This window comes from Diospyros lotus, chromosome 15 (genome assembly GCF_014633365.1).
Source record: "Diospyros lotus cultivar Yz01 chromosome 15, ASM1463336v1, whole genome shotgun sequence".
NCBI lineage: Eukaryota > Viridiplantae > Streptophyta > Magnoliopsida > Ericales > Ebenaceae > Diospyros > Diospyros lotus.
The window spans coordinates 30,297,918-30,310,174 of record NC_068352.1 but is presented as its reverse complement, the minus strand read 5'-3'; the positions used below and the strand labels follow the sequence as shown (position 1 = coordinate 30,310,174).

The following is a 12,257-nucleotide window of genomic DNA, read 5'->3' as shown; positions in this document are numbered from 1 at the left end:
AGATTATAAAAAGAGATTTTTTTTAAAAATTTATTTTTTAAGAAATAAAGTCTAGAAGCAAGTAAAGTACGTAACCAATTGATGTATAAGTATTGTTTAAAGATATATCACAAAGTGACAGTATTTGGTGGGTTGTTCGGGAAAGAGACCACCCTGGGTTGGGTCTGTGTGTTAAAAATGCTGGGTAAAGAAGACAGCTACGATTGCTTGCTGCAACGGGCCTGCCTATACGTCATGAAGCACTGGTGGCGAGCTGCCTTGGGCTCGTTTTTAGAAATGAATACAAAACGTCCTTCCACAGCATAAACCTCATAATTTTTTAGAAGTTCAGATGACATTGTTTTGGTCCAAAAGATAAAAAAGTCATTTGTCCAATTTTAACATAATCTCATTCCATCCATTTACAAAGAAGAAATAGCTTCCATTTGCTTTCCATCTCCAATGATGATAAAATATTTTACATTTCATTTCACTCAATTCTCATGGAGTCGTCCATTTCATTACTAAACCACTAGAAAAAAAAGGCCTTACAGCGTCATTACCAATACCACTTAAGATCAAGCCCCAATGCATTTGCTCCCATGATCTTAATTTTCCTCTGCAGCTTTGTTTGACTTTGCATAAATGGGGCCGCCACAGAGAGAGAGAGAGTTCTAAATAAATTATCTTGATCTAAAATACATCTCTCACTTATTGGAGAAGGAAAATAGAAATGGAAAAACACTCTAGTAAGTAAAGAGAAGTGCACTTCTTCATTAATTTGGAATACTTGGCAGACTTCTAGCTTCCTCGTGATTGATCTGCAGCTGCTATTAAACAGATGCTTACCAAACATAAAAACGAGAATTACACAAGTTCTACGACAAGGGCTGAAGCACCTCCTCCTCCATTGCAAACCCCACCAACTCCATACTTCCCCTTCTTCTGCTTCAATACCTGAAACATACACACCCCCCTTCGATCAGTAAGGACGCGTGCGCGATAGATTAGATGGATAGACAGATGTAGAATAGAGTGAGAGATGTTCCTTCAAACCCAAGAACCCGAGTGAGTAGCTAAATAGAAACATACCCCCAATAGTGTGACCAAGATACGGGCTCCACTGCAACCTAGAGGATGGCCCAGGGACACAGCTCCACCGTGGACATTAACTTTTTCCTAAAACCAAAATACAAAACGCTGGTTTGAAAAATAGAATACGGACAAACATCGTGCCAGTGAAATTCCGGAAGGCCAGTAACGAGATGCTACAGGAAACAATCTCTAATATGCGAGAAGTGGACACAATATTATAGACCAAAGATCGGTTAACTTACTGGATTAAGTCCCAGCAGTTTCACATTTGCAAGAGCCACAACCTGCACATTCCACATCAGAAATTAACATTTTGATAAACTTATATTCGGTGAAATATCTATGTAATATCCAGAAGACGTGAATGGCTTACTGAAAAAGCTTCATTAATTTCATAGTAATCAACTTGAGAAGACTCCAAACCAGCATTTGAAATAGCTTTTGGTATTGCAAGGGATGGAGCAGTCGTGAATAATTCTGGTGCCTGCACAGCATTTCCATTTTCAGCCCAAGAAAATGATACCAAGAAGATGGTGACAACAAAACTGGGTAGTATAAAAAAGTGATAATCACGAAAACCTCAAGGACTTGTTCAATTTCCATGTATTAATGTAATCACCTGAGCAGCATCAGCATATCCTGTGATCTTTGCAATCACTTGCAATCCAAGACTAACTGCTTTCTCTCCACTCATCAAGACTAGAGCAGCAGCACCGTCACTGTCAATGTAGACAATGTTGCTTGAGTAAATATTTCAGCTAAGATCTTTAGAAGACTTTGACAACCAAAATGATTATAATTTACTACAGCAGAACTAAGAACAGAACATCTATGTCCTCCCAATAAATGTTTGGGGAGCCTCCTGTAATCAGGAAAATAGAAAATAACAAACAAAACTGAGGATCAAAATGGAAAAAGAACCTTATACTAGATGCGTTGCCTGCTGTAACAGAACCTCCACTCTCCTTAAAACTTGGCCGAAGCTTCCTTAATTTTCCAGCATCAAACTGGTAACAAGAAAATCAACAGTGATATTTAACAACCAAGTAGTGAGGAACATAATACTTGCAGATCCACCTACAGTTTCCTTGTATCCAGACTTTTTATAAATGGAGGGAGGGAGGAAGAGGTAGGATAGACATTACTAATGAAAAAAGCTGGTATCAACAGTATGGTTCACAGGAAGGTAATGTAGACATGTTAATAAAATAATTCACCTTTCCAAGACCTTCATCCTTGTCAACAACTGTTGAGGGTTTCCCTCTTCCCCCAGAAACCTCAACCTGCAAAGCACCAGGTTATGGTTTAAATGCTGACTTAAAGAAATTTTATTCATCCATTTATATTAATTTAGAACAAGTTAGCTGACCGGCACTATTTCCCAAGAAAATGCACCGCTATCTTGAGCTGCAATACCGCGCTCAAAGCTCTGTACGGCATAATCATCCTGCAAAGTTCACCCAAAAATATTTAACAAAATATTTATGCATGAAAATATAAAAAAATTAAAATTATTGTGAGTGGAATGCAAGAGAATGATAAATAGAGAACAGACAATTTCATACTTAAAAAATTGACTGAATAGAAATCAACATAAGCCAAACATCATAATAGGAAAAATGACAATACAAAGTGCTACCAAATACTATACGAAAATAAAATGGCAGCTACCTAAGATGCACTAAATTACAAGAAACTTTTACTAGGGTCTGCTCGTTGCATTTTTCTGAAAATCAATAGGTGGGTTTCAACAAACCTGCTCTTCTCTTGTTACTTTATGTTGTTCTGCACATATTTCAGCACAAACTCCCATCCCAACATCATTGTACACATCCCAGAGTCCATCCTTCAGCATACCATCTACAAGAGAATCATGTCCAAGTCTAGATCCCTTCCTGCAATTACAAAAATAAAATTCAGCACAAGTTGCACCATTTCAGGTTCTACAGCAATATTGTTACCTAGATCTTATAATTTTATAAAAGAAAAAAAGTATATCAGATGCAGAAGTCTGATATTCCAGTATCGTTCTTGTTGCCCACCATATAACTAACTAAAAGAAATTAGTACAACAACAATTTGGAAACTATTGTCACTACAGGAATTGATGTAAAGAATTTGATACCCTCACAAATATTTTTGAATTTATCAAGAATGAAAATTTTGACTTGCAAAAATATCAGCAACCTATGAAGTAAACCGCAAAGCAGTTGAAAATATAGAGCAATTGTGTCCTGGCTAGCAAAGTCCATGGAGTTCATTACCAAAGTGATTGACGGGAACATTATACAAGTCCTAAAAAAGTGCCTCATGCTATAAAAGATTAAAATATTGGTGACAAAGTAAGTCCTAAACAATCCTACAAAGATGTAATAACATAACTTCCCAATTTCAAGTGTGATACATAAAACAATCCAAAGAAGAAAATCAACTTATCAATGCATTGAACAGCCAAAAAATATTTGAAGTTCTTAAAAAAAAATTCAAGAATGCACTTTGATTGAGGTGGAGAAATCTGAATTGGTCCGGTTTGAAAATTTCACAAAGCTAAAGTAATCTATTTCATATGCCTTTTATGTTCATAAGAGAACTTAAATTCAAATAGCATATGCATTTGGCGCTTCCAATTAGCCTAGAGCATTAGATTCTTTTCTTCAATTGTTTATTCGGTATGATTTAAGGTTCACAAGAACCATACAGTTCCCTGTATTTTAGTTAGCTAGGCAAGCTGAGTATGCATATAATTGGACAACTTATATGTTGCTAAAAAGCCCCTTAATGCACATTTCTTCCTTCTAATGGAAGAAATGTTTTCACTACAAGAAGCAAGATGCAGATTTCAACAAGAAGACAACTGTGCCATTATTATTTCTCAGTGGTAGGGTAGCTTGGATGGTGAGACAAAAGAGCATTTATTATCAGTATCCCGCCAACGGTTAGAAATGAGGCTATTGCCTACTTACTATTTAGTATTCATCACTTTATTTAAGAGTTTCTTATTACCAGGACGCATGGAATCATTAGATTTAGAAAAGGACATAGAGCTGAACTTGAGTTCGATGAGAAGATACAAAATAAATAACCAAGAGGGGAACACACCTTGCTTCTGCTAAGTATTTGGGGACATTAGACATGCTCTCCATCCCACCAGCAACAACAACATCATTGATGCCCAACTGGATACTCTGTGCTGCAAGCATAGTTGCTGCAAGAAACCAATACAGAATAATGTTATAACAGTCCAATATTACTTTATCAGAAAAGAAGACAATGGTTTCGAGACTGTGTTCACACCTTTCATCCCTGAAGCACAAACTTTGTTCACGGTGGTGCAGACCACTGTGTTAGGTATCCCTGCACCTATTGCTGCTTGCCTAGCAGGAGCTTGGCCCAAATTTGCACTGAGGACATTCCCGAAGTAAACTTCTTGTACAAGTGATGGATCAACATTAGCCCTTTTAAGAGCACCTACACATTAACAGTTCAAGGAAAACTGGAATTAGAGAGAAAATACAAATTAAAGTAACAGAAATCCAAAATAGGGAGAAAGAAGAAACACTGGTGCTCTTACTGGCAATGACTATAGATCCAAGCTTAGTGGCTGACAAAGATGAAAGAGAACCAAGAAAGCCACCCATTGGTGTACGTGCAACACCGACAATACAAACATCTGCAAACATAGACCAAGAAAATTTGAACTAAACAGTAGAGGAGTTCTGCCAAACTTGAATACCCACACTTGTGGTGTGCATATCTTCATGGTAACATATTGCCCATTTAAGAACAGATAACAAAGAACCTTCAAGCAACATTAAATTGAAGCAGAACATCAAAACCTTCAAGCTTTTAGATGCTTTATTTTTCTCTCTCTCTCTTTTTTTTTTTTTTTGCTGAGTAAAGACTTTTTCAAATGCCTTTTTGAATGATATCCAAGGGTGGAGGCTAATTAGGGCGGAGGCGGAGCTATCTTTCAAATTTTTTCTAGATATTCTATGGATTTCACATAGCATTAAAAATTTATTCAGAGTTTTAGCAAGTATGGCCCCTCAATACCTTATACTAAGGGAAAAATATATCTAATGGCTTTGTAAAAATAAAGATGTACATAGACCTTTTGTTTTGTTTTTACCTTAAGCGTTATATTTTGGCTGAGTCTGTGATAATATATGTATACCCATAGAGATACGCACATACAATAAAATAAACCATAGTAAGGGGCCCAAAGTAAAAACTACATCAACCTCTCTACTGCACTGATTTTAAGCAATACATATCTAATGACTAGCAAGAAGCATTCCATTTGACTAAAAGATTTCTTTTTAGAATACGTTGCACTTCAATTACTGGAAAATGATTACAACATGCATTACTGCATACTTAGTGGTGAATTACAAACATTATATAAGAAGATTACCGTGCATGCACCATTAACTGATTAGAGGCATCCGAGCCAAAAAAAAAAAGAACCAGATGCAACCTAAAACTATAGAATTTCTCGAAAAAGAAAAGGAAAAACGAAGGACCTCGAGGCTTTACAGAATCTGTTGCCGCTGCCGGAGCCATGATGATATATGCGAACGAGTATCTGCACCATTCATAATAACCACTCAGATTCCGGTATCAATTTTAGAAAAGAAAAGCAGATCACATGATCTCTCATCTGCGCTCGCTGGCGCCTAACGCACACACACACGCATAGCCAAAGCATAAGGTGATTGATTTTACAAAAGCTAACAAAAAAAAAATGCCCTTTCCAAGCAGTTTTCCTCGCTTTTCCCGCGACTAACCAAACATACCGAGCACAAATTGCATGCACCGCAGGAATTTCCCATCGGAAACATAGCTCATCAAAGCTACATACTGTAGTGGATCTAACATCAACGGAAATAGATCTAGTTTTTTGAATTGAGCAAATACAGATCTTAAAGGCGAATACGTTCCGCTCCTAATCGAAGTCCAGAACCGTGAGAATTTGATCAGCGGAAATGCCGAGAAACAACGAGAAAATGCAGGAAAATCCGAGAGAAAAACTATAAGATTTGAGGATCAAAATACGGTGCCTGTTCGCTTCTCCGCGATCAAGAATATGTAGACTCGTGCTTACCTCTCCGGTTGGGAATTTGGAACACAGCCGAATCAGTCTTCAGAAGAGCAGTGAGACGGACAATCAAAGCAGACATCGAAATGGGGGAAATATATAGACCGAGGCAGTGGCCGAGACCCCGGGGGGGAACACGCTGGCGGTGAAATTACCCAAAAGCCCTCCTCTACCGCCTTTATTGACTGACGTGTCCTCTGTTTTGATATATTATTATTAGTTACGTTGAGTTGATAAAAAGTAATCCTACCTACAAAGTGAGGCAATAAATGAATTATTAGGGATGGGAGAGGGGGGCCTACTGCTTCTGCTAAGTCACGTGAGAGGCATTGTTTAGAGTTGAGTTGGCACGTGAATTGTGATTAATTGAATGTAATTAAAGTGGGGCCGGCCTCATTCGTGCGTTTGCGTGGCTGCAACAGCAAGGGATTCTCCAGGGGATGTGTTACTTTCTCCCAACGGCAACATAAATGACAAATTGTTGTATATTTTGCCTAATCAATCCTTCGCTCGGTTTCAACCATCCTTATACCAACTGTTGTTGTTTACTGCACCTCTGGTATGTGAATTAAATCATGTCTTGTTTGTCTGTTTATCTCAAGTAATTGGATAATTTTTTTTAAATAAAAAATTGTAAAAAAAATGACTCAAAAAAAAAAAAATTCAGATCTATAGGTCCATCAAAAATAATAATTTTTTTTGTTCAATTGAGTATTTTGGGCAAGTAAAATACACACTTTACCCTTGCTCCTATCAAGGGTTAATTGGTGAGAGAGAGGGCAATATGGGTATTTTATGACTCAAATGATTGGAAAGAGAAAATACCATTTTTTGTTGGGTAATTCTATTTACAACCATAGAATTTGCTCTATGTAACTATTCTAATTAAAATATTAAATTTTACTATTTACCGCCACACTTACTATTTTTTATAACCATTTACATACCAAATATATCCTTCACACACTCAACTCTCAAAAACTACACCCACATGCATCAAACCCTATTCTTCTTCTTCTTCTGTGACAGCGCCACCGACTTTGCTTGCCTCATCCAGCCTGTTGAAGTCCTCCAAATCGCATAACCAGTAAAAATTGTACCTTCTAGTTTAATTGATTTCATGGTAGATGTAATAGTGTTGGAACTCGTCGGAGTTCCCGACCAACGCTTGGTTAGCGCCCGAACCTGGGCGTTCGGGGAACTAGCACCCCCGAACCCAATTGTTCAGGGGAAGCCCCGCCCTCCGAACAGCGAGTTTCGAGAGGCTGGGGCTCCCCCGAACCACGTTGTTCGGGGGAAGCCCCGCCCCCCGAACAGCGAGTTTCGGGGGGCTGGGGCTCCCCCGAACCACGCTGTTCGGGGGGCTGGGGCTCTCCCGAACCACGCTGTTGGGGGAAGCCCCGCCCCCCGAACAAAGAGTTTCGGGGGGCTGGGGCTCCCTCGAACCACGCTGTTCAAGGGACAACTTGCAATTTTATATTTTATATGTATTATACATATTTTATATTTTATAATAGTTATAGTTATAATAATTTATGTATATAAAATATGTATGTATATAATAGTTTATGTAATATAATTATGTATAATTATATATATATAATTATAACTATATATATAATTATAATTATAACTATATATTATAATATATAAAATATATATATCTCCTGAACCTCAAGGTTCAGGAGAAATCAATTCTCCCGAATCTCAAGGTTCGGGAGAATTGATTTTCTCCGAATCTATAGATTCGGAATTCCTTCAATCTCTCGAATTTTAAGATTCGGGGGATGGGGGATGCCCCGAATCCCAAAGTTCGGAGAAATTCAAATCGCCCAAATCCCAAGTTTCGGGGTATCCCCAGGCCCCGAACCCCAGGGTTCGGGGCTTCAGGGAAGAGTATTTTTTAATTTTTAATTAATTTTATTTTTTTAATTCATCACTCCTCGTAAATTATGTGATTTAATTTATTCGTAATATATATAAATTATGTTATTTAACTAATGATCGATGTTTATGATGTTATAAATTATGTTATTTTTAAATATAAATTATATAAATGCATGTTATTTGATAATATTGAGAAATTATTTTAATTTTTAAAAATATTAATAATTTTTTACTATTTTATATTGATTTACTATAGTTGCTGCTATTTGAAAAAATGATTGTGGCGATGGTGGGTGAGAAAGTGGGTGCACGCGCTTGAGGAGTAATGGTGAGTAGTTAATTTTCAACGATTTAAATGAGGGCAAATATGAGTTTTTATTTAAGGATATTTTAGGAATATTAAAAGTAAGTTACGGAGAGTAAAATATGTGGTTGCAAATAGAATTTCCCTTTTTTGTTTCTCCACTTTTGTTAAAACCTATATTAAAATAAAGTTAAAATCCTTTTCAATCAAAATAAGATTATAAAGTATTTTAAAATTTTTATTAAATTTTTTAAAATATACTGAAGGACATATGCATTATTTTTTTCTTATTTTTAAAATTTAAGATATGCTTATTCGAAGAGAAAGAGATAAGTATATCTAAAAAATGTCAGATAAAAAATTACGTGACTTTAATTTTTTTTAAAAATCTACAAATAAGTTTATTAAACACACAAGAAATAACAAAAATGTGAAATATTTTTCATATCTTATCTTTTTCGCTCTATATCTTGACTAACAAACACTATTTAAAATAAAAACAAAATTGAAAATGACAATAAACTCCAAAAATCGAGCAAATGTCACACGACCTTGTAACACCCCGCATCGAGAGATAGGAAGAATTAGAATAATTTACCCTAATAAGTCTATACGAACTTCTTAGGGGGTCATCCATTCTTAACCTTCCCCAACTCAGACATGTTTAATTTGTGAGTTCTTTACTTATATTTAACTTTAAATGTATCTAACTAGTATTATTTTATTTTTTATTTATTTTTGATATATACTATTACTTTTTGGGTTCTTGGGATATTACAGATTTTTTTATTTTTTTTGTTTTTTCTCATTGGTGAGTTTTGTCAAATTTGTACTATTAAATGAGTGGAAATGTAGTGTGGGAACGGGGGAGGAGAGGAGGGTGGTGGGTTGATCCATGGACAAAGTCAAAGTCATGAACACAATTGCTACATTTTGGTTCAGTCATATAGCCACTAAATTATTGTAACTTACATTAGGAGCCATTGTTGACTCCATCACTTGGGACTCTTCATATAATTTAGTAGTTTTGCTTATGTTTTGGTCAGCCTTCATTGCAGCAAGTCCACCATGGATTGCTGAAACTTGCCTTTCAACTGGTAGGTGAGAATTCCTACTTTAACAAGTACAATAATGAATTCTTCTTTTTTTTATATATATATTTTTCAGTAGGTGAGTACAATGAATTCAGCAAGAGATAGCTTATAAGTCTTAGACCTTTTATTATTGGGGTAAGCATTCGATAAATAGTTAAGTGTATTTGCGAAGAGAGTACACAAATATATGTAATAAGACTCGGTTTCGAATTGAGGTGATCTGGGATGAGACAAGTTCGAGCATATGATAAAAGTGTTTGATAAATAGATGTTGAATTAAGTTTTAATTATAATTATTTAATAAAATACTTGAAATCAATTCAAACCACTTAGTGCACCGAAACGGGTTAATTATACTAATAATAACCCAACTTTGCATTCTATTACTATTTGGTCACTGAACTTTGAAATGTTACCTGTTAGTTACTGATATTTCAAAACAGTTATTGCTTAGTCACTGAACTTTAAAATATTACTTGTTAGTCACTGATATTTTAAAACTGTTACTGCTTAGTTACTGAACTTTAAAATGTTACCCATTAGTCACTGATATTTCAAAACTGTTACACTGAACTTTAAAATATTACCTGTTAAGTCACTAATATTTCAAAACTGTTCTTCATTCGTCACTCGTGAACTTAAAGTTCAGTGACTATCGGGTGACGGATGAAAAACAATTTTGAAATATCAATGACTAGTAGGTAATATTTTAAAATTTAGTGACTAAGCAGTAACAGTTTTGAAATATCAATGACTAATAGGTAATATTTTAAAATTCAGTGACTAAATAGTAACAATTTTGAAATATCAGTGACTAAGCAGTAACTATTTTGAAATATCAGTGACTAACATATAACATTTCAAAATTCAGTGACCAAATAGTAATAAAATGCAAAGTTAAGTTATTATTGATGTAATTAACCCTCACCGAAACACTCAAGTTGATTTTAAGTCATTTAACATATTTATTGTCACTCGAATATAATAATAAATTTATCGAGAGGGGGATAGAGAAATTTTTCAACACTTATTGGATTGAAACTTATTTTTTAGTGTTATTCTTTTAAAGTCCTCTCAAAATTAGATAGTTTAAAAAATATTATTTTACATAATGTAATTTATATTTAAAAAATTATATTAACAAAATTCAAATTTATGACTTTTTGATAATGATTAATTTATGAACATCCCATCAATCATTAAACTAAGTTTTTATTTTATTTGAAAATTTACTTAAAAAATAAATAAATTATTATTGATTAAATATAACAATAAATTTGTAGCTAGTGCGGAAGAGTATTTGTCTTGAATTTCTAGCCTTCGAGATATCTACAAAAAAAGAAACGCGTAGGGGTGTGAGATGTCTTATGTGTCGATTCTTTAATACTTAAGTTAATTTTTAAAAAATAAAAAAAAAAATCAAAAGCTTATACTCCGAGTAGAGTTTTTGTCTGCTCTTTAATATCATTTCTGTTAACATTATCATTAAAAATATATATTTTCAATCAATAGCCAAATATATAGCAATGCTAACACCCTTTTAAATAAATTTTACTGATTCTCATCATGGAACCAAACCAAACAAAACTTGGCCTAAACGGCCCAACAACAAAGAAACATGGGTTGGGTCGAAAGTACTCGTGTAGTTATTGGGGATTTTAATAAACCGCCAAAGTTGGATTCCTCGTATTATGAAAGTCCAGTGGGCCTCACATTGGATTACTCCATCAGACTAAAAAGCATTTTAATATAATTATGATATATTATCTTAATGTTTTAACGTGGTGTTACAGTTTAATTAAACAATATAATGAATTTACAAGCTATGGTCCACCTTTTAGGGAGCAAGAATGATTTGCATCTCAATTAGTGCATTAGAGACAGTGTATTGTTTGAATAATATTAGTTACCATTTTCTTCCCTCATACATTATAGAGTCGACCTCTATGACACTTCTGAAAATTTCTGGTTAATTAGCTTTCTTTTACTCCGTTGTATTGATCCACTTAGTAATTAAAGATTAATATCACAAATGTCAACTTTTACATCAAACGATGGATTAATTCATGAGTATGCTTTTAACATCTTAAGCCATTCTTTGGGGAGTAGTCCGACTGCCTTCTTATCAATGTTGACATTTGTGCAAATGTACCATCATTCTAATGTCTAGGGATGTTAAGGTTTTGACAGATATTGATTTTATTTGTGGCTTCTTGAAATTTGTCTTGAATTTTGTTCTTGGGCTTAGAGAGGTCTGATGATGATGCTTTCGGCAGTTTATGTTACATGGTGCTGCTATATAGAAGGCTGTGCCTAATTATTGTATATACTTTGTTTTTTTCTTTTGTTCAAATGGAGCCTTTTCTTTGTTAGTTTTTTCTCTACGAAGTTTGTTTTCGTTGTGATATTAGGATATGTCTTAACATATAGTTGTAGACGTTTTTGTGATTTTTTATTTAATAAAATTTTTATTTAAAAAAATATAATGAATTTACATCATGAGTAAATTAAAATTAATAGAAAGATAAACTCTATTTCATTTATGATGTAATACATAGCATGTGATGTGATGATTCTGTAAACCAACTTCACTTAGGTTGTAAAAAAATAAAAATGAAAAATGAATACGATATGAAATAAAAAATAAAAAAATATCATTTTTAAAAAATAAGAAACGAAAATCTCGAGAGAGACATGTAAATAAAAAAAAAAATATAAGAGTCTTTTTGTAAATATATTTTTTAATATAAAAAATTATAAAAAATAGTTATTCGATCAAAAAAATAAACATAAATTTTAT

At 34.2% G+C, this 12,257-nt stretch overlaps 1 protein-coding gene across 1 annotated transcript; it reads right to left on the bottom strand.

Moving 5' to 3' along the window:
* Positions 1-400: 400 nt before the first annotated feature.
* LOC127791864 (acetyl-CoA acetyltransferase, cytosolic 1) lies at positions 401-6,282 on the bottom strand. The gene is made up of 14 exons (XM_052322010.1): positions 6,179-6,282; positions 5,598-5,659; positions 4,646-4,744; positions 4,369-4,542; positions 4,174-4,279; positions 2,831-2,969; positions 2,444-2,521; positions 2,292-2,357; positions 1,996-2,081; positions 1,694-1,793; positions 1,448-1,558; positions 1,317-1,358; positions 1,072-1,158; positions 401-936 (listed from the first exon to the last, which is right to left on the bottom strand). Exons 2-14 carry the CDS (start codon positions 5,635-5,637, stop codon positions 847-849), a joined length of 1,218 nt encoding a protein of 405 aa, XP_052177970.1. The 5' UTR covers positions 5,638-5,659; positions 6,179-6,282; the 3' UTR covers positions 401-846.
* Positions 6,283-12,257: the final 5,975 nt, after the last annotated feature.